This window comes from Phyllobates terribilis, unplaced genomic scaffold, assembly GCF_046119375.1.
Source record: "Phyllobates terribilis strain yellow unplaced genomic scaffold, ASM4611937v1 Scaffold_2__4_contigs__length_985480577, whole genome shotgun sequence".
In the NCBI taxonomy this organism is placed as follows: Eukaryota; Metazoa; Chordata; class Amphibia; order Anura; family Dendrobatidae; genus Phyllobates; species Phyllobates terribilis.
Genome location: NW_027362762.1, coordinates 360,396,156 through 360,423,808, shown reverse-complemented (window position 1 = coordinate 360,423,808; position 27,653 = coordinate 360,396,156). Strand labels below are relative to the sequence as shown.

General features: G+C 40.5%; 1 protein-coding gene across 4 annotated transcripts in view; it reads left to right on the top strand.

Annotated features, from left to right (window-relative positions):
• Positions 1–27,280, top strand: part of FRMPD4 (FERM and PDZ domain containing 4) — a 773,166-nt gene extending 745,886 nt beyond the window's left edge. For 3 of the 4 annotated variants that reach the window (XM_073664699.1, XM_073664698.1, XM_073664700.1), the window contains 7 exons: positions 553–679; positions 9,151–9,240; positions 9,623–9,805; positions 12,449–12,584; positions 13,884–14,924; positions 15,208–16,461; positions 25,445–27,280. In XM_073664699.1, coding sequence (XP_073520800.1) covers positions 553–679; positions 9,151–9,240; positions 9,623–9,805; positions 12,449–12,584; positions 13,884–14,924; positions 15,208–16,461; positions 25,445–26,796 — 4,183 coding nt within the window. In that variant the 3' untranslated portion in view covers positions 26,797–27,280. Of the gene's footprint in view, positions 1–552; positions 680–9,150; positions 9,241–9,622; positions 9,806–12,448; positions 12,585–13,883; positions 14,925–15,207; positions 16,462–25,439 lie in introns of all 4 variants that reach the window. The other variant, XM_073664701.1, reaches the window with a different exon arrangement.
• The last annotated feature ends 373 nt before the right edge of the window (positions 27,281–27,653 follow it).

The window sequence follows — 27,653 nt, the reverse complement described above, 5'->3', positions numbered from 1 at the left end:
TGGGACCTTGTGGAGTGTGTCAATGAGTGCCTTCTGGACATCTGTCAAGTCAGCAGTCTTCCCCATGAATGTGGAGCCTACTGAAACACACTATGGGACCTTTTTAAATGCTTAGGAAGACTTTGCAGGTGTTTTTTGTTAATTTACTGAGATAATGACTTTTGTGTTTTCATTGGCTGTAAGCCATAAATCTATTTAACAGAAATAAACACTTGAAATAGATCACTATGTTTGTAATGACTCTATATAATATATGAGTTTCGCTTTTTCTATTGAGGAACTGAAAGAAATTTACCTTTTTATTGATATTCTAATTTAGCGAAATGTACTTGTATATGCCCTATTAAGTGATATGGGTATCTTATAGGAGGTTAGGTTGGTAACCCATCTTTGAGTTAGAGCAGAATTAAATGGCGCTATGTGATCACTTTGTGGACTACCTGTGGGTAAAGGTTAAAAATGTATAGCTTATATTACAATAGCTTTGATCCATTAATTCCCTCAGCTTAGATATAAATGTGAAGAATAAAAATAAAGTATTTCTCCCTCCAGAAAGGAATGGGGACTTGAGACTTTCCTTCCGTCTGCCGTTCTGCAAAGCATGAAGGAAAAGAACATAAAGAAGGCTCTGTCACACCTTGTCAAAGCTAATCAAAACCTTGTCCCTCCAGGCAAAAAGGTAAAGAATTTACATATAAGGAAAATGAAACTGTGAGTGTGCAAAACTGTGTGTATTACAGTATTTGCAAAGTGGACGATTCACCTTTCTCTTTCAGTCCAGAAATATGTGAAGGGATTAATTAACTTTTCATGCTTTAGATTTGACCATCTCTATATTATAAAACCAATTGAAACATCTTGCTTTGCCTGGAAATACATAGAGACTGTCTTTGATATTTTAGCTATTACCAAACTACATTTCCCATGACACTCTGCATGTCACCTGATTGAGACGATACTTTCTTGATTGCTGAATGTTGTCTATTTGCAGTGCTGTAGTTATGTATTTTGTCACCTGGAGACAAGAATCTACATAATTAAATCCCCCCTTCCATAAAATGTAGCGTAACATACATCACTGTACCACAAACTTATACCAAACTCATATTTGCTATATAACACACACATGCATACACATTACAAACACATACAGTGCTGGCCAAAAGTATTGGCACCCCTGCAATTCTGTCAGATAATACTCAGTTTCTTCCTGAAAATGATTGCAATCACAAATTCTTTGGTATTATTATCTTCATTTAGTTTGTCTTCAATGAAAAAACACAAAAAGAATTGTCCTAAAGCCAAATTGGATATAATTCCACACCAAACCTAAAAAAGGGGGTAGACAAAAGTATTGGCACTGTTTGAAAAATCATGTGATGCTTCTCTAATTTGTGTAATTAACAGCACCTGTAACTTACCTGTGGCACCTAACAGGTGTTGGCAATAACTAAATCACACTTGCAGCCAGTTAACATGGATTAAAGTTGACTCAACCTGTGTCCTTGTGTGTACCACATTGAGCATGGAGAAAAGAAAGAAGACCAAAGAACTGTCTGAGGACTTGAGAAACCAAATTGTGAGGAAGCATGAGCAATCTCAAGGCTACAAGTCCATCTCCAAAGACCTGAATGTTCCTGTGTCTTCCGTGCGCCGTGTCATCACGAAGTTTAAAGCCCATGGCACTGTGGCTAACCTCCCTAGATGTGGACGGAAAAGAAAAATTGATGAGAGATTTCAACGCAAGATTGTGCGGATGGTGGATAAAGAACCTCGACTAACATCCAAACAAGTTCACGCTGCCCTGCAGTCCGAGGGTACAACAGTGTCAACCCGTACTATCCGTTGCCGTCTGAATGAAAAGGGACTGTATGGTAGGATACCCAGGAAGACCCCACTTCTTACCCCGAGACATAAAAAAGCCAGGCTGGAGTTTGCCAAAACTTACCTGAGAAAGCCTAAAACGTTTTGGAAGAATGTTCTCTGGTCAGATGAGACAAAAGTAGAGCTTTTTGGGAAAAAGCATCAACATAGAGTGTACAGGAAAAAAAAAGAGGCATTCAAAGAAAAGAACACGGTCCCTACAGTCAAACATGGCGGAGGTTCCCTGATGTTTTGGGGTTGCTTTGCTGCCTCTGGCACTGGACTGCTTGACCGTGTGCATGGCATTATGAAGTCTGAAGACTACCAACAAATTTTGCAGCATAATGTAGGGCCCAGTTTGAGAAAGCTGGGTCTCCCTCAGAGGTCATGGGTCTTCCAGCAGGACAATGACCCAAAACACACTTCCAAAAGCACTATAAAATGGTTTGAGAGAAAGCACTGGAGACTTCTAAGGTGGCCAGCAATGAGTCCAGACCTGAATCCCATAGAACACCTGTGGAGAGATCTCAAAATGGCAGTTTGGAGAAGGCACTAGTGTTGAGCGAACATGCTCGACACTGCTCGGTACTCGCCCGAGCATCACGCTACTCGGGATGTTCGGCGAGCACAGAGCATTTCCGGGTTACTCGGGCGGGAGCTCGGGTCTCCGCCCTGCATGTTTGGTGCTCTTTACAGAGCCAATGAACATGCAGGGATTGCCAGCCAGTCACTGTAATGCCGCAGCCATGTTGTTTGTGGGCATTACAGTGATTGGCTGGCCGCACAGCGTCACCTTCCAGACGATCAGCCCGTCATGATTGGTGTTTGTGGGTGTCTGTGCGTGTGTCTGCGAGTGTGTCTGCGCGATGTCTGCGGGTGTGTGCGGGTGTGCGCGGTGTCTGTGCGATGTCTGCGTGATGTCTGCGGGATGTGTGCGGGTGTGTGCGTGCAGGCAGACATAGGCCGATGTGACATTACTACTCCTATCGGCCTATGTCTGTCCCCCGTCCACTCGTGCCAGCAGTAGTTCCCATCAGCCTGATCCTGCTATATAAATTGCCCTACTGTGTCACCAATAAATTTTAAATACATGTCATTGGTGGCCAGTGGTTGCCTACAATAAATTAGTTCATACATTACCTGTCCCCGCCAATCGCCACCTAAAATAAAGTAAAAAATAAAAAACTACACCTATACTCACCTAGACACCTAATTCCCCGAAGCCATCGATCTCCTGTAATAAAATATAAAATAATAAACCACAACCTTATCCTTACCCCTCCGTAGTAGTCCACGAGTGTCCCACGATGATCTCCAGTTTAGAGCAGCCACATAGAATGTGACCGCTCTGAACCGCTGCCGCCGCTAGAATGATGGGGCAGTAAGGGTTTGCCGGAGTTCAGGCAGCGCTGCTCCGGTTAGCTCCTTTACGGCCCTGCTGTACTGTGAGAAATTCCCACGGTACAGCAGTGCCGTAAAGGAGGTCTCCGGAGCTGCGCTGCCTGAATGCACTCCGGTGACCTCAGTCAGTGGCTCCCGCTGCCGGGAGCGGACGTGTTCCCGGCAGCGTGAGCTTACAGCAGCCATGCACAGCTGTCACCATCTCCAGATGTGACAGCTGTGCATGGGAGATCAGCGCAGGAACGTGGACAGGTAACTATTTTTTTTTAGTAAACTAAGAATTAAATAAAATGGTGTGTTTTATTTCAAATAAATTATTTTTTTCTGGGTGTAGTGTGTGTTTTTTCTTTTTAACACTTTGTAGGTTAGTAACGGGGGTGTCTTATAGACGCCCATCATTACTAACCTGGGCTTCATAGCAGGTGGCGCTGACATGAACCCCAGCCCCTGGACACAAATATAGTGCGAAGCCCCAAGTCAATTTTTTTTTTAATTATTTCAGGAAATTCATGAAATAATTAAAAAAAAATTGATGTGGGGCTTCGCCCTATATTTGTTTCCAGCCAGGTACAGCAGGCAGGAACGGGCTGCGCCCAACCACCAGCTGCCTATTTGTACCTGGCCGGACACAACAATATAGGGAAGCCCTTTTTTTAAAAAATTATTTCATGAAATAATAAAAAAAAAATTGACGTGGGGCTTCGCACTATATTTGTGTCCAGCCAGGTACAGCAGGCAGGAACGGGCTGCCCCCAACCACCAGCTGCCTATTTGTACCTGGCCGGACACAACAATATAGGGAAGGCCTTTTTTTCTTTATTATTTCATGAATTTCATGAAATAATTAAAAAAAAAAAAATACGTGGGGCTTCGCCCTATTTTTGTGTCCAGCCAGGTACAACTAGGCAGCTGGGGGCTGGAATCCGCAGCGCAGGGAGGCCCAAGCTTTCTGCCCCCCCCCCCCCCCGCTGCAAATTGCAGTCCGCTGCCACCCCGGAAAATGGCGCGTTCATAGTGCCATCTTCTGGCGCTGTACCCAACTCATCCAGGGCCCTGGTGCGGTGGCTCACTGGGTAATAAAGGGGTTAAGGCCAGCTTGTCATTATCAGCTGGCCCTAAGCCCGAAATTCATGGGGTCACGCCAATATTAGACATGACCACCATGAATTTCTAGTAAAGTATTTTAAAAAAACACAAAACCCAGAAAAAAGGCCTTTAATTGAAATAAACACACAATTCTTTATTGTTCTAAATTAAACTATACTTACCATCACGCCCATTCCAGCTGAAGCCAACGATCTCCTGCAATAAAAGAAAAATAATAAAGCAACCTCATCCTTACCTTTCCATGGTTCCCACGACAGCTTCAGCTCTGCTACATCGAGATGACAGGCTGGACCGCAGCAGAACGCTGCCATCCAGCCTGTCATCCCACGGACACTGAGAAGCGCAGGCATGCTTGCGCTCCTCAGTGTCTCTCTGTGACGGCATAAAGATGAGCCGAGGTCATGTCCAATGAACTCGGCTCACCTCATGCACGTCACTGACAGCGTGGGAAAATTCTTCTGCACTCAGCGCTTCAGCGTGAGAATTTTTCCACGCTGTCAGTGACGTGCATGAGGTGAGGTTTATGTCCAATGAACTCAGCTCACCTCACCTCATGCACGTCACTGACAGCGTGGGAAAATTCATTGGACATGAACTCGGCTCATCTGGATGCCGTCACAGAGAGACACTGAGGAGCGCAAGCAAGCCTGCGCTTCTCAGTGTCTGCGGGATGACAGGCTGGATGGCAGCGTTCTGCTGCGGTCCAGCCTGTCATCTCGATGTAGCAGAGCTGGAGCTGTCCTGGGAACCATGGAAAGGTAAGGATGAGGTTGCTTTATTATTTTTCTTTTATTGCAGGAGATCGTTGGCTTCAGCTGGAATGGGCGTGATGGTAAGTATAGTTTAATTTAGAACAATAAAGAATTGTGTGTTTATTTCAATTAAAGGACTTTATTCTGGGTGTTTGTGTTTTTTTTTTTAACTTTGACTATGGGGTTAGTAATGGGGGTGTCTTATAGACGCCTCTCCATTACTAACCTGGGCTTGATGTCAGCTGGCATTATAAGCTGACATCAACCCCAACCCTATTACCCCACTGCCACCGCTACAGGGCAGTGGGAAGAGCGAGGCTAAGTGCCAGAATTGGCGCATCCTATGGATGCGCCATTTCTGGGGCGGCTGACGGCTGGTGTTTCTAGCCTGGGAGGGGGCCAATATTCATGGCACCCTTCCTGGGCTATTAATATCAGCCCCCAGCTGTCTGCCTAGCCTTTGCTAGCTATTAAATTAGGGGGGACCCCACGTCATTTTTTTGAGGGGGTCCCCCTTTTTAATAGCTAGTAAAGGCTAGGTATTCAGCTGGGGGCTCATATTAGTAGCCTGGGAAGCTCCGTGGGTATTACCCCCTTCCCAGGCTTCAAACATCTGCCCCAGCCGTCTGCTTAACCTCCGCTAGAGACTAAAATTAAGGGGAACCCCACGTCAATTTTTTTTAAAATAAATCCTTTATTTTAACACTAAATGACAAGTACAGTAATCAACACTGTCACTGTACTGCATATATATGTGACTGACATGTTTCTATCTATATAATCTATGTGTGATTCTCTATTCCTTCTATTCTAAATTGTCGGGTAGAGATGCTGAATTGCCGGCCGGCTTTTTTAAAGAAACGGTGCATGAAAACACTATTATATTTTTAAAGAAATCCTTTACACTAAATGACAAGTACAGTAAGTAACACTGTCACTGTACTTCATATATATGTGACTGACATGTTTCTATCTATCTAATCTATGTGTGATGCTCTATTCTTTCTGTTGTAAATTGTCGTGTACCGGTGTATGCCGCTGCTGAATTGCCGGCTTTTCGCGTAATACATTCTACATTATTCTTAGTTGTTTTACTTCATGTAGAATTAACCTACAAGGAAAGAAAGGGTTTATTTTCATCCGATATTTGTGTCCCATTGACTTGCATTGGTTTCCTGTATTGTAATCGGCGATATCCGATACTTTTTGGGTATCGGTCCGATCCAATCCGATACGATATTTCCTGATATCGGAAGGTATCGCTCAACACTATCCTTAACATATTTCACAGGAAAGCACTTTCACTTTCGTTTTTGAACGTTTTATTTTGAGCCTGTAAAAGTGTATTAATACCTCTGACCACCTTGTTGACAGCAGTGACCTGGGGGTCAGAAATGCTTCCTGGGGCGATCCCCATGCTGTTCCCATGTCATTTGAGCACTGTCACTATCGTTTTGGGCACTTGTTAGGCTTTTAAAAGACTGCCGGGGGAGCCGCCGCAAAAATGCTCGAGTCTCCCATAGACTAACATTGGGCTCGTTGCTCGGGTCGAGCACCCGAGTATCACGGCGAGCTCGGCCCGAGCTTCGAGCACCCGAGCATTTTAGTGCTCGCTCAACACTAGAAGGCACCCATCAAATATCAGGGACCTGGAGCAGTTTGCCAAAGAGGAATGGTCTACAATTCCAGCAGAGCATTGTAAGAAACTCATTGATGGTTACCGGAAGCGGTTGTTCGCAGTTATTTTGGCTAAAGGTTGTGCAACCAAGTATTAGGCTGAGGGTGCCAATACTTTTGTCTGGCCCATTTTTGGAGTTTTGTGTGAAATGATCAATGATTTGATTTTTGCTTCATTCTCTTTTGTGTTTTTTCCTTGCAAGCAAATTAAATGAAGATAATAAGACCAAAGAATTTGTGATTGCAATCATTTTCAGGAAGAAACTGAGTATTATCTGACAGAATTGCAGGGGTGCCAATACTTTTGGCCACCACTGTACATACAAAAAACTTACTAATCATGTAGAGACACACACATATTCATAAACTATATATACATATACCCCATCCACATCTCCATGTCTACCCTTACTGCACCTGGAACAAGAGCCCTACCGGCCCATTGCCACCCCACAAATATCCCTATATGTTAAATCAAAAGTACGTGGCATCAGAGATAAAGCTAAAATCACACAGTGTCTCCCAATTATAGCCATTTGATAAAGTTAGCAAAAAGGAAGATAGAACAAAAAAAAACAAAACTAAAAGTTATCAATTAAATTTGTTTTGTATTTATTCTTAGTGAAAGATTACTAAAGGTCTTAAGTAACCACCACAAACATTATCTTGCAGACAAAAGGCTTTTGGGCATCATGTATACAGATGATCCACTATATCTATGTTATATTCAGGCTCGCAGTAGCACTGCAACCAATTAATTGCAATGCTCAGTATGAATCGTGGTGCATATCCTAAGGATATTCTGTCAATATGTAAATTATCCAAACTTCCTCTAAATCTATATTGTGAAGTGTCCATAATACTATAATTATTGGTATCTGACTGGGTTCAAAACTCAAGCTAGTTATGTAGTGATATATTCCTTTCTCCTTTATTGTATCTCTGCATATGTGGATATTAGAAAAATGTCATTAAAGAGTTGTTAGCAAAAAAATATATATCTTGCTGATTGATTGGGGTCCTGAGATAGGGGCTATGAAACCACAAGGACGGGGCTGCAGCCCCTGTCCTGAATGGAGCGGAGGTGCACATACTTATCCAAAACAATAATAATGCACTAATCAGCTAAACCAGTGTGCACTGAGACCTCTTGTAACACTCCACATAGTTCATAGGAATATGGTGGTGCTCAGCCTCTATAGCAGAATAAAGTGTGTGGTAGATCAGCTAACTCGGCTGCATATAGAGGTAGACACATGAACACTGTCTCTTTAAATCTTCCACTGGTTTATTAAAAGTACTGCATAAACCACGTCAACATTAGCAGAAAACGCGGCCTTCCCGGCCTAACAGAAAAAAACAAAAGATATTCCTTGTAGCTACAAGAAACCGCCTTCTTCAGGAACAAACAACGCAAGGTTAAGCTTTCATTCACATGAAAACACAGCTCTAGAGCTTTCACCTCAAGGCCCACCCCACACCAAATGCTCTAGAAAGTTGGGTATTTATCCTCTGGAATCCTCCCACTCTGCAACTGTTTAATCATCCTAGCACTAAATATGGCTGATTAACACCTCTCAGTACTTTGTGTGCTGGAGCATTTTCCTAAGTTTATATTACTGGAGCTAACAATCTCAGTGCTACATATCTCCCCTCCAGTACTTTGCCAGTGACTTTCAGAGGTGCCAGAAAAAGCAAGGAAAAAGCAGAACTCACCATTTCATAAAATAGTCCTTTATTCCATATCACAGCACATAAAGTGGTAAACAGAGGGGAAGCAGAGAGTGTGGAGGACGACTGTCGTTTCAAGTTGCACGAACGCTTCTATGGGTCCAGAAATGTGAAACAGCCGTCATCTTCCACGCTCCCTGCTTCCCCCTCGCTTACCACTTTATGTCCCATGATATGGAAAAAAGGACTATTTTATGGAACAGTGAGTGCCACTTTTTTTGTGCACATACTTAACCTTCACTCTATTCATTGGCTGTGAAACTACCAAGTACAGCGCTTTGTTTCTTCCCAGAAGTCCGATAGACAATGGAGGATGTCTATGTGCTTCTCTGCTGTATTCAAGATGGGGCTGCCTGTTCTCAGGGTTCTAGAGAGCTGTTCTTGGAATCCATAGAACAGAAAATAACTTAGGTTTTTTTTGTAATAGCTCTTCAACAACTGTTGTATCATATAGAATATGGGACATTTTGGTTGTCACCCAATTTCATATTTTTAACAATACGGCAAAAGTGGATAACCTAAATACTTATGCTGGCAAGTACTTTTGCTTCCTATTTTAACAACAATTTAGATTTAAATAAAGTGGATTTAAGCAGAAATGTATTTTATCTCTTCACAGCTGTCTGCTCTCCAAGCCAAAGTGCACTATCTGAAGTTTCTTAGTGATTTACGCTTATATGGTGGACGTGTATTTAAAGCAAAATTGATTGTAAGTGATTTTTAAGCAACAATTAGCTAAATATATTCAGATTTCTGGATTTCCTGTAATTAATTATGACTTCAATAAAAGTCTTATGTCATCCATCAATGTGAAATAATTTTAAAAGCTAGTAAAAGGGTCATCAATATTTCCAGGGCAATATTACTTTATCTTCTAGAACAAATTATAAAATTCATTTTCCCAGCTGCACAAATATAGATGTTGCCTTCTAGCTTTAAATTTAAATACATTTTCCTATCCATATTCATTTAATCAACAAATGCATTTATAATGCTTACAACAGGATGTAATTTATTTTTAGCTTTGCCTTGAAATATTGGCCAGCGAAGACCTAGAAAAACATAACTCTTTCATGTCCTTGTACTTACAGCAGGGAGAAAAACATTCAGATGTGACATTGTTAGTTGGTCCACGATATGGCATCAGTCATGTAATCAACACAAAAACAAACCTAGTTGCCCTGCTTGCAGACTTCAGCCATGTCAACCGGATTGAAATGTATACAGAGGACGATGTAACCGTGAGAGTAGAGCTCCATGTTCTTGATGTGAAGGTAAGTGCAATTTATATCATTTGTTTTATTTTGACATACAACTTGCACACTATTAGGATAAACCTTACTCAAACATCAAATTTAGGTTTTCCATTCAGTGCCATTACCACAGTTGTATAAAATCCATGCAGTCTGCCTGTACTAACATTTGTAAAAGAATGGATCGTTCTAAAGAGCTCATTGAATTTGAGCTTGGTATTGTAATGGGATACCACTATTGTAACAAGAGAAATGTCTTCTTTCCTAAATATTCCACGAACAACTGTGAATGGTATTATTGAAAAGTGGAAGCAGACTGAACAGGCACCAAGGAAACCGCTTGGCACTACCGTCTTCCTCCCATAAATGCACACTGATACACTCAGATGTAGTGCATACATTTAGCTATGTTGTAATCAGTGGTGTTCTATTAGTATACAAAAGTCTCTGAAAGTCCCAAATAGTAGAAGTGGAGATGACAGCACCCACCACATCAAGAAAAAATCTTCTTTATTATCTCATAACGAGCAATAAAAATCTGGTGGGGAGAGTACAGGTAAACAACAGCCAGCAACAGCAGTTTTGTGTTTACTGACACTTCTACAGGCCTCCAGGAATGTCAGTAGACACAAAACTGCCATAGCCTGTTGTTGTTTGCCTGTACTCTCCCCTCCTGATTTTTCTTGCTTGCTATGAGATAATAAAGAAGAATTTTTTTCTCTATGTAGTGAGTGCTGTCATCTCTACTTCTACTATTTGGGACTTGAAAAGTTGAAGCATTTAAGAACCACAGCAACTGAACGTGTCTGGTCGTGCAAAATTAAAGAGTGGGGTTATCAGGTGCCGAGGCATATAATGTATAAAAATTGCCAATACTGTGCTGACTCAGTAATTGCAAAGTTCCAAACTTACTCTGGAATTAACATCAGCTGTTCCCAAGGAGATCCCTGGCATGGGTTTCTAAGGCTTAGCAGCTGTATGTCAATGACATGTGTGGGATGGAATGGTGTAAAGCTCACTGCCACTGGACTCTAGAGCGGTGAAAACATGTTCCATGGAGTTACAGATCATGCTTCTTTATCTGTTAGTGTGAAAGATTATTCTGGGTTTGGTGAATGGCAAGATAATAGTACTTGCTGACCTCATTGTTCCATATCTAAAGTTTGGTGGAAGAGGGATAATACTATGGGATTGCTTTTTCAAGCCCCTTTGTTCCAGTGAGTGGAACTCTTAGAGGGGTTATCTGGGACTTTTTTCCTATAGATCTACACACTTTTCATCTGATAGTTGTTAACTACCTGCCCATTCAACCGCACAACAATCTCTCCTGACTCATTGTGGTCAAAGACCTCTTCTGGCAGAAGTTCTTCTGCTTCCTGTGATGTCTTATTGACAGAGCAGTTCCTTCTCTTCTGCTCAGTTGTCGCACAGCAGAACAGGCAGGTAGTTAGCAACTACTGGCTGATAATTAAGTGCTTAGATCCATTGAAAAGAAAAGTCCCCGATAACCCCTATAATGCTTCAGTATACCAAGATAATCTGGCCAATTATGTTTCGAAATTTGTGGGAACATTTTGGGTAAGGCCCTTTTCTTTTCCAGCATGACTGTGCCATCAGCTTCAAATTCACGCTTATCAATTGAGAATGGGATGTCAAAAATGCTCCAATGGGTGTAAGGTGTAGGTGTGCTAATACTTTTGTCCATATATTGTAAAAGTTTGTAGGTGTATCAAAACATCTTCATTTTATAAACAAAAGTTCCCTTTGCCTAATCGCTAAAGCTCTAAACTCATTTGTTAGTTTTTCAAAATGCAAAAAAAAGAAACAGAAATGCAAAAAATAATTATTATGAGCAAGATATCAGTAAAATCTATTATGTAATGGATCCATTCAGGACCTGAATATGACATATCAACTAGAATATCCTTGAAGAACCAAATAGCCAAGTAAATGTGTTGTTTGTATTGACAGAATAAGAAGGTTCCTTTTTCCATAATGCTTCATCAAGATCATGTTAATTGTAAGGCTGTTGCTTGCTTTAATAAGTCATTTTACATTTAGGATGCCCAAATTAAGATTTTACAACCAATACAATAATTGTTTTTAGGTGGGTATCCTTCATTACCTGCATAAAAAAGCACTAAATAAATTATAAAAAGAATGAACAAGCACAGCAATGTAAAAATTACTTGTGTGCCACTGTTCAAGCCCTTCAGCTTCTTTTAACCGCTTCAAGTTTCCAACGACATAAAGTGGTTAAAAGAAGTGTCCTGACCATTCGTCAAGCTCTTTCTGCTTAGAAGCCACTCACTAGTTTATTTAATATAAGTTTAAAAAAGCCGTCAGCCAAAGATGTCACAATGAAATGACCAAAAAGACATAAAAAGACACTTCACAACAAAAGATGCCACCTTGTCCTTAAGCATCTTCCTCTTGAAAAAAAAAATGGCGGGTTTGCATACATCTAAAAGATGTCATGTGCACATACCCTTAAAGCCAATAGAGGAAAGTCTCAGCCTGAGTTTATACATTTGGACTATATTAAACTACATTTCACATACATTTAGCTTATTTTGCTTTCACAGTGTTAGAGCTAAGGCATTAATGTAGATAATTATTTCGTAATCTATGTTCTTTATCTTAATATATTTCTAATTTTTTCAGCCTATCACACTGCTTATGGAATCATCTGATGCCATGAATCTTGCCTGCTTAACAGCAGGTTATTACCGACTATTAGTTGATTCAAGACGATCAATTTTTAATGTTGCAAATAAAAACACAGCCAATCGAGAATCAGGTAAGATAGAAATTATGGATTCAAATAGTGTATAGCACTTGAAATTTTAAATGGAAATTGTCTGGTTCCTGAAACCTCAAACTGGCCCCAGAAGCACTTATACTGTACAGCTTCTCAATAATGTCTCTGATACTTAACGAGTAAGTAAACTTTGACCATGTTTTTTAAAAATTGTGTTCTTGTCTGCTGACCTGTGCACTGTTAAGAGGTTTTTTGAGTAATTGATGGAACGATGGGGTCTCAGGACCCAGACCCACACTGATCTCCAAGCTACAAAAGTGCCTGCCAAATGTAAAAAAAAACTAGGTCAATGTTCAGTCAGTCTTTGAGACAATAGTTTATTTAATTGGAAAAATAAAATTTTAATGCCCTACTCAGCATTTGCAAATGTAAGTGACCAATCTGGAATTCCATCACTTCTATCATGATTCCACCACACATGGTGTCCAAATGATGCTCTGAATGACAGTTCATCCACCCTATAGGATCAGAGGCATGCTGGGCTGTCATTATTTTGAGTGACAGCTCAGCTGCCCAATCTGGCAGGGACTGTGGGGTTTCCTCCAGGTGTCACCCATTCAGGGTGATTACCTGGTTATTTAACTGTCTGGCAATGGTCAGACCATTGCCAGTTGTTGTCTTGCTCGGTGGTGTGTTGCTCTGTACTCTGTGTATATTCTGATCTTTGTTTGCCAGACCTCGGATTTACCTTTTTGACTACTTGTTTGTATTACCCCTTTTGCCTTTGATGTACTCTGACCTTAGTTGCCTGACCCCAGACTTTGTCTTTGACTATTCGTTTGTCTTCTCCCTTTTGTCTTTGATGTACTCTCCAGGCTTTTGACCTCGGACTCCTTGACTTCCCCGCCTTATGGCTTATCCATGAGAAGTGACTCAGCCTCACAACTTCACTTCGAGCAGTCCTGCTCTACATGCTGTGATCACACCCAGTGGGGCGTGATAGTCATTCTACTGGCCCTCTGTATCTTCTCCTCTGTGCATGAAGTCTCACACATACACACAATATGCTTCCTTGTGGGCTCAGAAGAGAAGATGCAACAAGCCAGAAGTTTGTTGCGTGATTACATCTAGCCAGACTGCTGTAAGTGAAAAAAAGCATCGCACAACGACTACAGTCTTATTTGTCAGAGATATTATTGGAAAGCTGACCTTGTTTTAAATTGTACTGGGGCCGTTTCTGAGGCTTTAGGGACCAGACTGGTACCTGAATGTTAAATACTTATGTGTGTTTTGTTAAGTAAAATATCATCATTAAATCCTTGTTGTTTTTTTCTTTAGGAAATGAAATTCGCAGTAAAATTAATTATCATGATTGTGATTGGAACTATTTACCAAAATCAGCTATCTTCACTTATGAAGAAAATCAGGAAGCTCAACAAATATTCACAGACTTGAAACAACGAAACATTGAAGTTTCAGAAAATCAACTGTGTCATAAAGACCACCGGAGTTTATACATAGAGACTACATTTAATTCAGGAGAACTTGATCAGCAACTAACCAAACAATGTGACCATATAGATTTAGAAAACAGCCTCAGTGTAAGCCAGCCGGCATTGCTGTCTCTGTCAGGACTGGAACACGCTAATACAGCACAAGACTCTCCAAGGAGCGCAAAAGTGTCTTTCATATTTGGTGATCATAACCTTGACACCATGAACCCACAGACACTTGGCTATGAAAGATTGTTGGATGAAAGTCCTGAAATGTTGGATAAACAAAATGTAATTTACTTAAATAATGCCAATGACATTAAAGACCTAGACTTGACATCAGATACTGAAAGCATCCATTTTGCTGCTAATGCTGTTTATGCAAATATGTCCGAAAGTAAAATGTTCGGCGCTGCAGAAGGAATTGAAGAACCGCTTTTACATGATATTTGTTATTCTGAAAACACTGATGATGTTGAAGATGAAGATGAGGCTAGTTGTGAAGAAGATATAATGGTGCCAGAGGACACCAGAACAAATATTCTTAGCATGTCAGGTTCCAGTGATGACATCATAGACTTGACCTCACTTCCCCCACCCGAAGGAGACGACAATGAAGATGACTTCTTGTTGCATTCCTTAAACATGGCCATTGCAGCTCCTCCTCCTGGATTTAGAGACAGCTCTGATGAAGAAGACTGTCCCAGTCAATCTGCTTCAGCTGTCAGTGCATGTAATGATGACATCCCGGTGTCACTTATTGATGCCGTACCAACAAGTGCAGACGAAAAATGTGAGACAATCCTAGAAGAAACTGTGGTTTCAAATCTTCAAGCAATGCAAGAATTGGCTGTGTCAGAAGACAGCCAAGCAGATGACACCTCAGGTTCTTTCACCATTGTGACGTTCATTCATTAGTGTACAAAATCCATCATATCATCCCCTTGAGCCATCACATTATTTTTATATTTGTGTTACAGTTCCTCATAATCAAACCATCTTTTCCTTTTACCCATTGGACCTGCTGTTATTTTTTACTTTTTTTTACATTTTATATGAAACACTCATGTTAATTAATAAAGGTATGGTTATTGTGTGATACATAGCAGATAACAAAAGTATTCAGTTTATTCATTTTTTTTTTACTAACTTTCTTTTCTCTCTCTCAGGTGTAACAATATTAAGAGCATACAGTCCCGAATCATCTTCAGATTCTGGAAATGAAACCAATTCCTCAGAAATGACTGAGAGTTCTGAATTAGCATCAGCACAGAAGCAAACAGAAAATCCTGCACGTGCAATATTGTCGAACAATGATGGGTACCAAACTCTGATGCAAGAGCAGATGGATATTTCTGTAGCTAAGAATCAATCTGGATCTATGTCTCTGAAGTCTACTTCTTCCTTAGCAAATCGGCAGACTGTGGAGCTCCAGTCAAAAGCTGTGCCTTCAAAGCAGATACTTCATTCTGATAACATAGAAATGGAGCCAGAAACCATGGAGACAAAATCTGTTACTGAATACTTTAACAAGATGCAAATGGGTTCTTTGGTGTATGCTTGTAAAAGAAAAAATAAACCAGATGCGGAATTAAAAACTCATTTTGATGTAAATGTTACAGTCAAAAAGCAAATAGGCAAAAGAACAGAAAATGCCGGTGATCTAAAAACAAAATTTGAAACGCTCCCCTCTAAAGACTGTCAGCTCCTGAGTAATTTTAACTTGGAAAGAACTGCATTTCGAAAAGACAATCAACGATGGTATAATACCACTGAGAAGGGAGCAATAGAGAAATTGCCAGCGGGTTCTGCGTATGTAAAGACATTGCCAAGGCTTTCTGGGGTTGGAAAAAATGAAATCGATACTAAGGATGAACCAAATATGGAAACCTCTATTTCAGAACAAGAGGATATATTTATTTCCAATGCAGCTTTTATTTCTTCTTCCAAAGAACTTGTCGATTCTGAGGCTGATGGTATGTCTACTGAGCACATTTCTAAAATAGCAGATACGGATCAGAACATTAATCGGATCTGTGAGTACCACATCACCAAGAACATGTCCTCATTTCAAAGTGAGGGACATTTTTCTCTGCAAAGTTCCCAGTGTTCTTCTGTGGATGCAGGTTGTAGTACTGGTAGCAGTTCGTGTGCAACTCCTGTAGAGTCTCCTCTGTGTACTTCAGATGCTAAACATATTCTCTCTGACGCATCAATAAAAAGTGGAAATTATGTGACCCCTGATGAAAGACAATCAATACTCCCAAATCATAGTGCAACATATCCTGAACTGCACCAACAAGGTGATGCCGCTTGTCACAGGCTGAATGTGCCAGTTGCACATACAACAGTGAACGCAGACCCATTGTTTGGAACCTTAAGAGAGGGATGTCATCGAATATCTAAAATGAAAGAAACCACAGGTACATCACTTTAAGTTTTCCACTGGTTGCATTCCACATATTGAATAGAAACAATATGCTGTACTCCATGTAGCCATGTGTCCAGACTTAAATAATTGCATACTTTTGGGTTCATTGCCACTAAAACTGTTGCTAAATCTGGAAAAAGGTCCATGCATAAAATTATTTATGTAGAGTTCAGTCTAGAAGTTCATTCCAACAATCTCAGACAGCTTTAGCAATTGTATCAGGCTTTTACTGTATTGATGCCAGGTCACAATGGGAACTGTATGGCATCAACATGATCAAGGAGGGGTCAGCTATCCAGGAAGAGTGTTAAGGTATAAAAAAATGACCATTGCCAAAAGCATTAGTAATTACAGATCAAAGCTTGATAACGTATTTAAAGAAGCTTTCCCATTATTTTTTTTTCAATCGACATGTGCATGTGTTTATATACTGCAATGTGTGTTAAAATACGAACCACAGTCTTCTCTGGTATCCAGCACAATTTTGAGACTTTATTGAGTGACATTACCGTTCTTCAGCCTCTCCGAGGCACACGTTCTGGGTGATTTGGAAGTGGCTTTTACATTGTAAGCCTATGGAGCATCAGAACGAGACTAATTACATTGTAAAGGAGGCTTTCAGCTCACACATAGAGCATAAAGTGAACCAGAGAGTCTGAAGAGCAGTAGCGTCACTCAGAAGAAGAGGAGAATGGCACTGGATCCTGGAGAAAGCAGATAAGTGAGTATATTAATACACTGACATCATAGCTTATACACATATACACATTTTAGGGATAAAAAATAGTTAATGGGAGGGTTTCTTTAATTAATGTTGTCTTACGCAATATCTTTGTGTTGAGAATATTTGGAAACAGTGAACTCCTCTATGACAGAATATTGTATGATGCTTATAAAGAAAATGTACCATTATGTTATAAGCTGATTTTTTCATTGGCATATTTTGCTCTGAAATCTGGGACTTGGAGATGGCTCTTCAAGTGAAAAAAAATGTCTTTATTCACCTTCACAAAGTTTCATCTTCTGTGCTTTTCTCAAGCATCACAGAAGACCTAAAGAGGTTAAATAATTGCAGAGGTGAATAAAGGAAAAGCTTGTTTTTTCACTTGAAGTGCGTTCTCTATCTCCATTTTATGCTCAGATTAAGGACCATGGCTTAAGTCATGAGAGGCAGACACCAGTAGTTGCTATTGAAAAAAGATAGTTTTTTTTCTGTATTGTAATGAAACCCAGTATCTATTCTAAATTGTGTTCGTTAACTGTCCAACCCCTTAATATATTTTAAAAACCACTTACAATGGTGTGACATCACTTGCTGCTCCCATGCCAATGTTTCCCTGGTCCTCCATCATACTTTGATTACCTGGTTCCAGTGATGATGTGGCTGTAGTTTTGACATTATGACACTGAGATCACTGCTGCAGCCATCACTGGAGATGGGTGAACCATCAAAGGACCATGGAAGTGTTGTCACAACAGCGGCATGGAATTGCTAAGGTACCGTATTCTGCAGATTATAAGACGCACCGGATTATAAAACGTACCCCAAAGGTGCAAAATAGGAAAAAAAAAAATATTTTTAAATAAAATGGTGCACCTTATAATCCGTTTTACCTGGAGGGTGGCGGTGGTGGAGCGGGGGTCACAGGAGCCAGGGTCACAGATACAGGAGGTTGGTGGTGGAAGCGGCGGCAGGAGTTGGGTGATGTTGCGGGCCCCGTCCTCAGAAGAAGGGTTACTGATTCAGCATGACCTGGGCGGTGGTGGCGACAGTAGTGGGGCGATGCTGCTGCCCCATCCTTAGAAGAAGTTGGCGGAAAGCGGAAGTTCCCTATTCTGTACATAGCCCTGAGGTGGGCTTAGGGACGATGGCCGCTGGAGCATACGCAGATCGAGATCTTGTCTCCCGAGATCTTGTCTCCCGAGATCTTGTCTCCCAAGATCTCAATCTGCGCATGCTCTGGAAGCCATTTTACCAAAGCACACTGCAGGGCTATCTATGGGATAGGGAACCTCTGCTCACCTCCAACTTCTTCAAATGGACGGGGCCGCAGCATCGCTCCACTCCTGCTCCCACCACCACCGCCCAGGTCATCCTGAATCTGCGACCCTTCTTCTGAGGATGGGGTCCACAGCGTTGCCCGACTTCTGCATCGCCTGACTTCTGTATCTGTGACCCCGCTCCACCGACAATGCCCCCAGGTAAAACACCGTACCTTCGCATTATAAGACGCACATCCTTTTTCCTCCCAAATTTTGGGGGGGAAAAGTGAGTCTTATAATCCGAAAAAAATTGTAATTATGCCTCCTTTTAGTTATTTTGCACCATCACAAGCTATTTTTAAAGTATTCCATGGGGTTAAATCTCTTTAACAAGTTGACTAGTTTTATTGTTAGTTTAAATTAAAAACCTTTTACATGGGGCATGATCCCCAGTAAAAGCCTTCATTCCCCATTATTAACCTGTTATTAAACACTTATTTTCTGTTGATCATAATTTTTTACAGAGACATGACAAATATTGTTGGTTGGCAGCATACCCCTTGGTATAAACAGGGGATGTGCTGGCGACAATAATGAAAGTTAGTAAACAATTGAATCAACAATTCATGACCATTATAACATAAAAATGAAAGCAAACAAGTGCTGATCAGTTTGGGCACTTATTATGGGCAGTTTATCTTTCAGTGAAAAATGACCCTTGCTTGTCCAATACTGGACATTATTTTTGCTTATTGACATCTGATTTATCCTGGTGTTAAATAGTAATGACAGGGGTTCATTTTTTTCTTAAAGGACTGCTTGCATTGACATTGGATGACATTTGCAAAATAGTAACATATCACTAATTAGTGCAACACCAGCTACATGATTAGTAGTATCTTGAAATATAGCTACATGAAATACAGGAGACATTGTAGGCCACGACTGGTCCTAAATAAACACTGGATCCTTTAAGAAGTGAATGGATGCTTTATGGATCACTTATTTAATTAAATTCAAGCTATTTGATGGCATCTCTGTTTACTGATTAGTAAATGTTCAAAATCACAGTCATGCATTTATTACAGCACTTCTATCCGAAGAAACACCAATATCTTTTATTTATGTAACAACATCTAGGAAATGGCATAACATCATTATAATGAGATGATGAGACTGTCGTGTAGGAATTTGAGATCATCATGGTCCTTTTTGAATTTTTCCTGGCCACTTGCTGTATAGAAAACTGCAACGCCTTCCAGTAAATGGAGCTGTGTTGTAGTTTCCAGTACATTGAGTAGTTGATAAGATTGCTGTGCTGGAAAAAAGAGAGCACTAAGTAAGTCTTTTATCTGGGCACTGTGGGGGTCACTGATGGACACATACATAAGAGAGCCCCTGTGCAAGAACAGTATATGGGACCTTTGCTGTCTAATAGCTCATCAAAAATGCATAATTTCACGTGCTTTGGAGGTAGAAGTGCCCCCCTTACTTCTTGGGCCCTCGTGCAGCTGCACAGGTTGCACCAATGGTATGTCCTCCCCTGGTGGGGGTCCAAGCAGTCAGACCCTCACGGATCGGTGATATGCCGCCACTTTCTACAGTGGAAACTAATAGAAGGATTTGTTTTAAATTCCTTTAGATAAAAATACCTAAACATGATAAACTGCCCTTTCCCTTTTCTTCTACTATTGATACATCTTTAAAAATATTACATGAAAGAATAATCTATAAGAACGTTATAGTTATTTAAATTGCCAAACTTTACATACTTACAAATTGTGTGGCAGCAGTATTAAGAATGAAAACAGTGACTAGTGTTCTGTGATTTACTGCTGATGGCTACCATGTTTTTCTAAATAACAATGACAAGGAATAAACAGAATTCCATAGTATATGCAAGTTGCACACTTCACATGATATCCTTTCAACTTGTCCGTTTCAAGCCGACTTTATGAAAAAATACCTGTCAATTACAAGATAGTTATTATTCACAAAACTTGCTTTTGTATTTCTGATATTTCTTTTATTATATACAGTGGGTGCGGAAAGCATTCAGACTCCTTTAAATTTTTCACTCTTTGGTTCATTGCAGCCATTTGGTAAATTCTAAAAAGTTCATTTTTTTTCTCCTTAAAGTACACTCTGCACCCCATCTTGACTGAAAAAAACAGAAATATAGAAATTTTTGCAAATTTATTAAAAAAGAAAAACTGAAATATCACATGGTCATAAGTACTCAGACCCTTTGATCAGGCACTCGTATTTAAGTCACATGCTGTACATTTCCTTGTGATCCTCCTTGAGATGGTTCTACTCCTTCATTGGAGTCCAGCTGTGTTTAATTAAACTGATAGGACTTGATTTGGAAAGGCACACACCTGTCTATATAAGACCTCACAGCTCACAGAGCATGTCAGACCAAATGAGAATCATGAGCGCAAAGGAACTGCCCAAGGAGCTCAGAGACAGAGTTGTGGTAAGGCACAGATCTGGCCAAGATTATAAAGGAATTTCTGCATTAGTAAAGGTTCCTAAGAGCACAGTGGCCTCCATAATCCTTAAATGGAAGAAGTTTGGGACCACCAGAAGTCTTCCTAGACCTGGCCGTCCAGCCAAACTGAGCAATCTTGGGAGAAGAGCCTTGGTGAGAGATGTAAAGAAGAACCCCAAGATCACTGTGGTTGAGCTCCAGAGATGCAGTAGGGAGATGGGAGAAAGTTCCACAAAGTAAACTATCACTGTAGCCCTCCACCAGGTGGGCCTTTATGGCAGAGTGGCCCGACGGAAGCCTCTCCTCAGTGCAAGACATATGAAAGCCCGCATAGAGTTTGCTCAAAAACACGTGAAGGACTCCCAGACTATGAGAAAAAAGATTCTCTGTTCTGATGAGACGAAGATAGAACTTTTTGATGATAATTCTAAGTGGTATGTGCTCATCACCTGCCCAACACAATCCCAACAGTGAAACATGGTGGTGGCAGCATCATACTATGGGGGTGTTTTTCAGCTGTAGGGACAAGACGACTGGTTGCAAATGAAGGAAACATAATGGTGGCCAAGTACAAAGATATCCTGGATGAAAACCTCTTCCAGAGTGCTCTGGACCTCAGACTTGGCCGAAGGTTCACCTTCCAACAAGACAATGACCCTAAGCACACAGGTAAAATAACAAAGGAGTGGCTTCAGAACAACTCTGTGACCATTCTTGACTGGCCCAGCCAGAGACGTGACTTGAACCCAATTGAACATCTCTGGAGAGACCTGAAAATGGCTGTCCACCAACGTTCAACATCCAACCTGATAGAACTGGAGAGGATCTGCAAGGAAGAATGGCAGAGGATCCCCAAATCCAGATGTGAAAAACTTGCTGCATCATTCTCAAGAAGATTCATGTCTGTACTAGCTCAAAAGGGTGTTTCTACTCAATACTGAGCAAAGGGTCTGAATACTTATGACCATGTGATATTTCAGTTTTTCTTTTTTAATAAATTTGCAAACATTTCTACATTTCTGTTTTTTTCCAGTCAAGATGGGGTTCAGAGTGTATTTTAATGAGGAAAAAAATGAACTTTTTAGAATTTACCAAATGGCTGCAATGAAACAAAGAGTGAAAAATGTAAAGGGGTCTGAATACTTTCTGTACCCACTGTATGTACAGTACAGACCAAAAGTTTGGACACACCTTCTCATTTAAAGATTTTTCTGTATTTTCATGACTTTGAAAATTGTACATCACACTGAAGGCATCAAAACTATGAATTAACACATGTGGAATTATATACTTAACAAAGAAGTGTGAAACAACTGAAAATATGTCTTATATTCTAGGTTCTTCAAAGTAGCCACCTTTTGCTTTGATGACTGCTTTGCACACTCTTGGCATTCTCTTGATGAGCTTCAAGAGGTAGTCACCGGAAATGGTTTTCACTTCACAGGTGTGCCCTGTTAGGTTTAATAAGTGGGATTTCTTGCCTTATAAATGGGGTTGGGACCATCACTTGTGCTGTGCAGAAGTCAGGTGGATAAACAGCTGATAGTCCTACTGAATAGACTGTTAGAATTTGTATTATGGCAAGAAAAAAGCCGCTAAGTAAAGAAAAACGAGTGGCCACCATTACTTTAAGAAATGAAGGTCAGTCAGTCCGAAAAATTGGGAAAACTTTGAAAGTGTCTCCAAGTGCAGTTGCAAAAACCATCAAGCACTACAAAGAAACTGGCTAACATGAGGACAGCCCCAGGAAAGGAAGACCAAGAGTCACCTCTGCTTCTGAGGATAAGTTTATCCGAGTCACCAGCCTCAGAAATCGCAGGTTAACAGCAGCTCAGATTAGAGACCAGGTCAATGCCACACAGAGTTCTAGCAGCAGACACATCTCTACAACTGTTAAGAGGAGACTTTGTGCAGCAGGCCTTCATGGTAAAATAGCTGCTAGGAAACCACTGCTAAGGACAGGCAACAAGCAGAAGAGACTTGTTTGGGCTAAAGAACACAAGGAATGAAAATTAGACCAGTGGAAATCTGTGCTTTGGTCTGATGAGTCCAAATTTGAGATCTTTGGTTCCAACCACCGTGTCTTTGTGCGATGCAGAAAAGGTGAACGGATGGACTCCACATGCCTGGTTCCCACCGTGAAGCATGGAGGAAGAGGTGTGATGGTGTGGGGGTGCTTTGCTGGTGACACTGTTGGGGATTTATTCAAAATTGAAGGCATACTGAATCAGCATGGCTACCACAGCATCTTGCAGCGGCATGCTATTCCATCCGGTTTGATGGGGTGGTAAGCCAGATGACCTGGCCTCCACAGTCACCAGACCTGAACCCAATCGAGATGGTTTGGGGTGAGCTGGACCGCAGAGTGAAGGCAAAAGGGCCAACAAGTGCTAAGCATCTCTGGGTACTCCTTCAAGATCGTTGGAAGACCATTTCCGGTGACTACCTCTTGAAGCTCATCAAGAGAATGCCAAGAGTGTGCAAAGCAGTCATCAAAGCAAAAGGTGGCTACTTTGAAGAACCTAGAATATAAGACATATTTTCAGTTGTTTCACACTTTTTTGTTAAGTATATAATTCCACATGTGTTAATTCATAGTTTTGATGCCGTCAGTGTGAATGTACAATTTTCATAGTCATGAAAATACAGAAAAATCTTTAAATGAGAAGGTGTGTCCAAACTTTTGGTCTGTACTGTATATATACTGTATATATAGATATAGTGTGTTTACATATATATATATATATATATATATATATATATACACACACGTATACATAGATGTATATACAGTATATATATAGAGAGACAGAGGGAAGAAGATACTGTGGGGAAAATATGTATTTGATACACTGCCGATTTTGCAAAGAATGGAGAGGTCTATAATTTTTATCATAGATACATTTCTGTGAGAGACAGGATCCAAAAAAAAAAATCCAGAAAATCACATACTATGATTTTTACATAATTAATTTGCATTTTATTGAATGAAATAAGTATTTGATACAATAGAAAAACAACTTAATATTTGGTCCAGAAACCTTTGTTTGCAATTACAGAGGTCAGACGTTTCCTGTAGTTCTTGACCAAGTTTGCACACACTGCAGCAGAGATTTTTGCCCACTCCTCTTTACAGATTTTCTCCAGATTTTTCAGGTTTCGGGGCTGTCGCTGGGCAACATTGAGTTTCAGTTCCCTCCAAAGATTTTCTAATGGGTTCAGGTCTGGAGACTGGCTAGGCCACTGCAGGATCTTGAAATGCTTCTTACGGAGCCACTCCTTAGTTGCCCTGGCTATGTGTTTTGGTTCACTGTCATGCTGGAAGAAACAACCACGATCCATCTTCAATGCTCTTACTGAAGGAAGGAGGTTGTTGGCCAAAATCTTGCGATACACGACCCCCTCCATCCTTCCTTCAATACGATGCAGTCATTTTGACCCTTTACAGAAAAGCCCCCCAAAATATGATGTTTCCTCTACCATGCTTCACGGTTGGGACAGTGTTCTTGGGGTTGTACTCATCCTTCTTCTTCCTCCAAACACGGCAAGTGGCGTTGATACCAAAAAGTTCTATTTTGGTCTCATCTAACCACATGACCTTCTCCCATGCCTCCTCTGCATCATCCAGATAGTTATTGGCAAACTTCAAATAGGCCTGGACATGTGCTGGCATGAGATAGGTGACCTTGTGTGCCCTGCAGGATTTTAATCCATGACTGCATAGTGTGTTACTAACGGTAATGTTTAAGACTGTGGTCCCAGCTCTCTTCAGGTCATTGACCAGATCCTTCCGTGTAGTTCTGGGCTGATTCCTGACTATTCTCAGAATAATCCTTGCCCTAAGAGGCGAGATCTTGCATGGAGCCCGAGACCGAGGAAGATTGACAGTCATCTTCTGCTTCTTCCATTTTCTAATAATTGCGCCAACAGTTGTTGCTTCCTCAACAAGCTGCTTGCCTATTGTCCTGTAGCCCATCCCAGCATTATGCAGGTCTACAATTTTGTCCCTGGTGTCCTTAGACAGCTGTTTGGTCTTGGCCATAATGGAGAAGTTGGAGTGTGATTCATTGAGTGTGCGGACAGGTGTCTTTTATACAGGTAAAGAGTTCAAACAGATGCAGTTAATACTGGTAAAGTCTGCAGAGCAGGAGGGCTTCTTAGTTTTTCTTTCAGGTCTGTGAGAGCCAGAATTCTTGCTGGTTGATAGTTGATCAAAAAGGTATTTCATGCATTAAAATGCAATTTAATTATTTAAAAATCATACAATGTGATTTTCTGGATTTTTTTAGATTCTGTCTCTCACTGTTGAAGTGTTCCTACAATAAAAATTGCAAATCTCTCTTCTTTGTAGGTGGGAAAACTTGCAAAATCAACAGTGTTTCAAATACTTATTTTCCCCACTGTATATCTATAACCTGTATTTCTTGTTCTTTTATTGTATGTCTTTTTTCAGAGATGCTTAACAAATATCTCTGTTTTTCTACTACCCCTAGTGTAGCTTTGACAGAGCCTGCAAAAGGAAGAAGAGATGGCATGCCTACAGCTACTATTAAACACCCAAAAGGTGACCCTATTGCATCCTCCAGCATTTGCTCAGAATCAAATGTGCCAACTCAGAACCAAGACTCTCTCCATCTTCACCAAGGGAACCAGGCCTGTGCAGCAGAAATCAGCTCACACCAGTGTGATATAATGGGAGGAAGTTTGAAAATGCCACATAATAGAAAGGTACTAAGAAGGAGCAGCAGTGTCATAACGAGATCCTCAGGCACGGAGGTAACAGACAAGAAAATCTCCTCAATCAGCCTGTGCTTGGATGGGGTGGAGACAGGACCGTCCAGGTCTGAAAAGAGACTTGAGCTTCCTTTAGGGAAAAAAATATCCAAAAGTTGTTCCCATAGTTCTGTGAATTCACTCAGTGAAAGCAAAGATAATAAAAGGTCAACTTCAACTGGTTCTATGCAAAAGGTACAAAAACAGTCTAGGTCACTGCCTTTGTTGAAAATAGATGCAAGCAACTGGAAATGTCGGGGCCCCTTTAGTTACTGCTTCCAAAACAGGGGAAAGAATGCTGATGATGAAGAAGATGAGTTTGAAGAAGTAGACCATGGTAACAATAATGAAAATAAAGAAGTATCATGCGTGTATCTACCACAATCATCAGTGGAAGCTCAAAAAGTAGAGCTTTCATTCACACCAAGTGGAAATGGAGATATAGAATCTCCCAGAGCCAGTATAGTAATGACCACAAAACACACTGAGGAGGAACATGTTTCTGGGCAAACTGAGTTCAGTGTCCAGAACATGGACTTTGATGAAAAGATTACCAGAATAAATGCACTAAAAGAAAAAGTTTATGCAATACCTGATGGGTTTTATGCTGCTCAAAGAGATGCGAATGAGTTACTCAGCCTAATAAGATCAAACCACGCTGGAAAGGGGGAAGATGCAAGCTTAGATACCTATGACCAAGAGCTTTCTCAATATAAACAACGACTGTCTGTTGAATCTAGACAGCTAGGAAGTGCCTGCAGGAAGATGGCCACTGCAGACAAGGGCCAAGAAGAAATGTTGTCAGCCATGACCTCAAGTTTTCAAATTCTCTGTTGTTTAACAGAAGCGTGCATGAGATTAGTAAAAGCGGTGAATTCTGAATCACAACAACAAGAAATTGTAGCAAAAATAGATGAGGTGGTATTGAACTACATTTGTTTGTTGAGGGCAGCAGAGTCTACATCTGCAAAGATGTTCAGTGATCCCAGTGTTAAACTTATGGCTCGACACTCCAGTACTATGGCTGCCGTTGTAAGCACACTAACCCGTTCTCTTAAAACGCTTTTGAACAAATAAGCTAAGATAGTCACTTCATAAACTACCTTAATAAAGCCATACATAACCTTTTTTTCTTGATATATGTATAGACCAATGTAAATTCCATTACTCCCTTGTATATCCTATCCAACGCAACACATCTGTCCCTCCTCCAGACACCATATGAGAGAATGGCATTACTCATTAGCAAAAATGCTGATGTGATGCAGTCGCTTGTAAAAATTTAGCATCTAAGAGCCTAATGAACCTCAATTACTTATCTTGCATTATCTGAAGGCTTACTACTTTAGCAGTTAACCCTTGCTGCATCTTCCTCTTTTCCTTCCTGCCCAATCACATTAGCGATAGCATAATGTAAATAAACAGTATTCAATATTTTAAATTATAATTTTTAAGCTCTGAAAATGATGAAATATGTTTCACATCCAAGAACGTATTATGATTTACTAGAGAATATAAATATATATATATATATATATATAATAAATTGATTTTTTTTTTAGTTCATGCTGTCTGTGTGCAATCATTTACATTAAAAAGAAAACAAATTAATAAAATATTTATAAATATTTTAAAGTGGTATAAAATCTGTGAATAAGGCAGGTTTTTTTTTTCTAAGAACAATGCCACTCTTGTTCTCTGCTTGTGTCTGGTATTGTCAAGTGAATTTGGCTCAACTGTAATGGCAGACAGTCACTGAACAACAGTGGTCCTGTTTCTACAGAAATGCAGAACCTTTTAAGCCTGGACAACCATTATAATTTTCAATATCGGCAGTCCCCATGTTACAAACTAAATAGTTTCTGTAAGTAGGTTTTCATAACCCAAATTTATTTGTAAGTTGGAGATGGGGAAAAAAAAATAGTACTAACCTC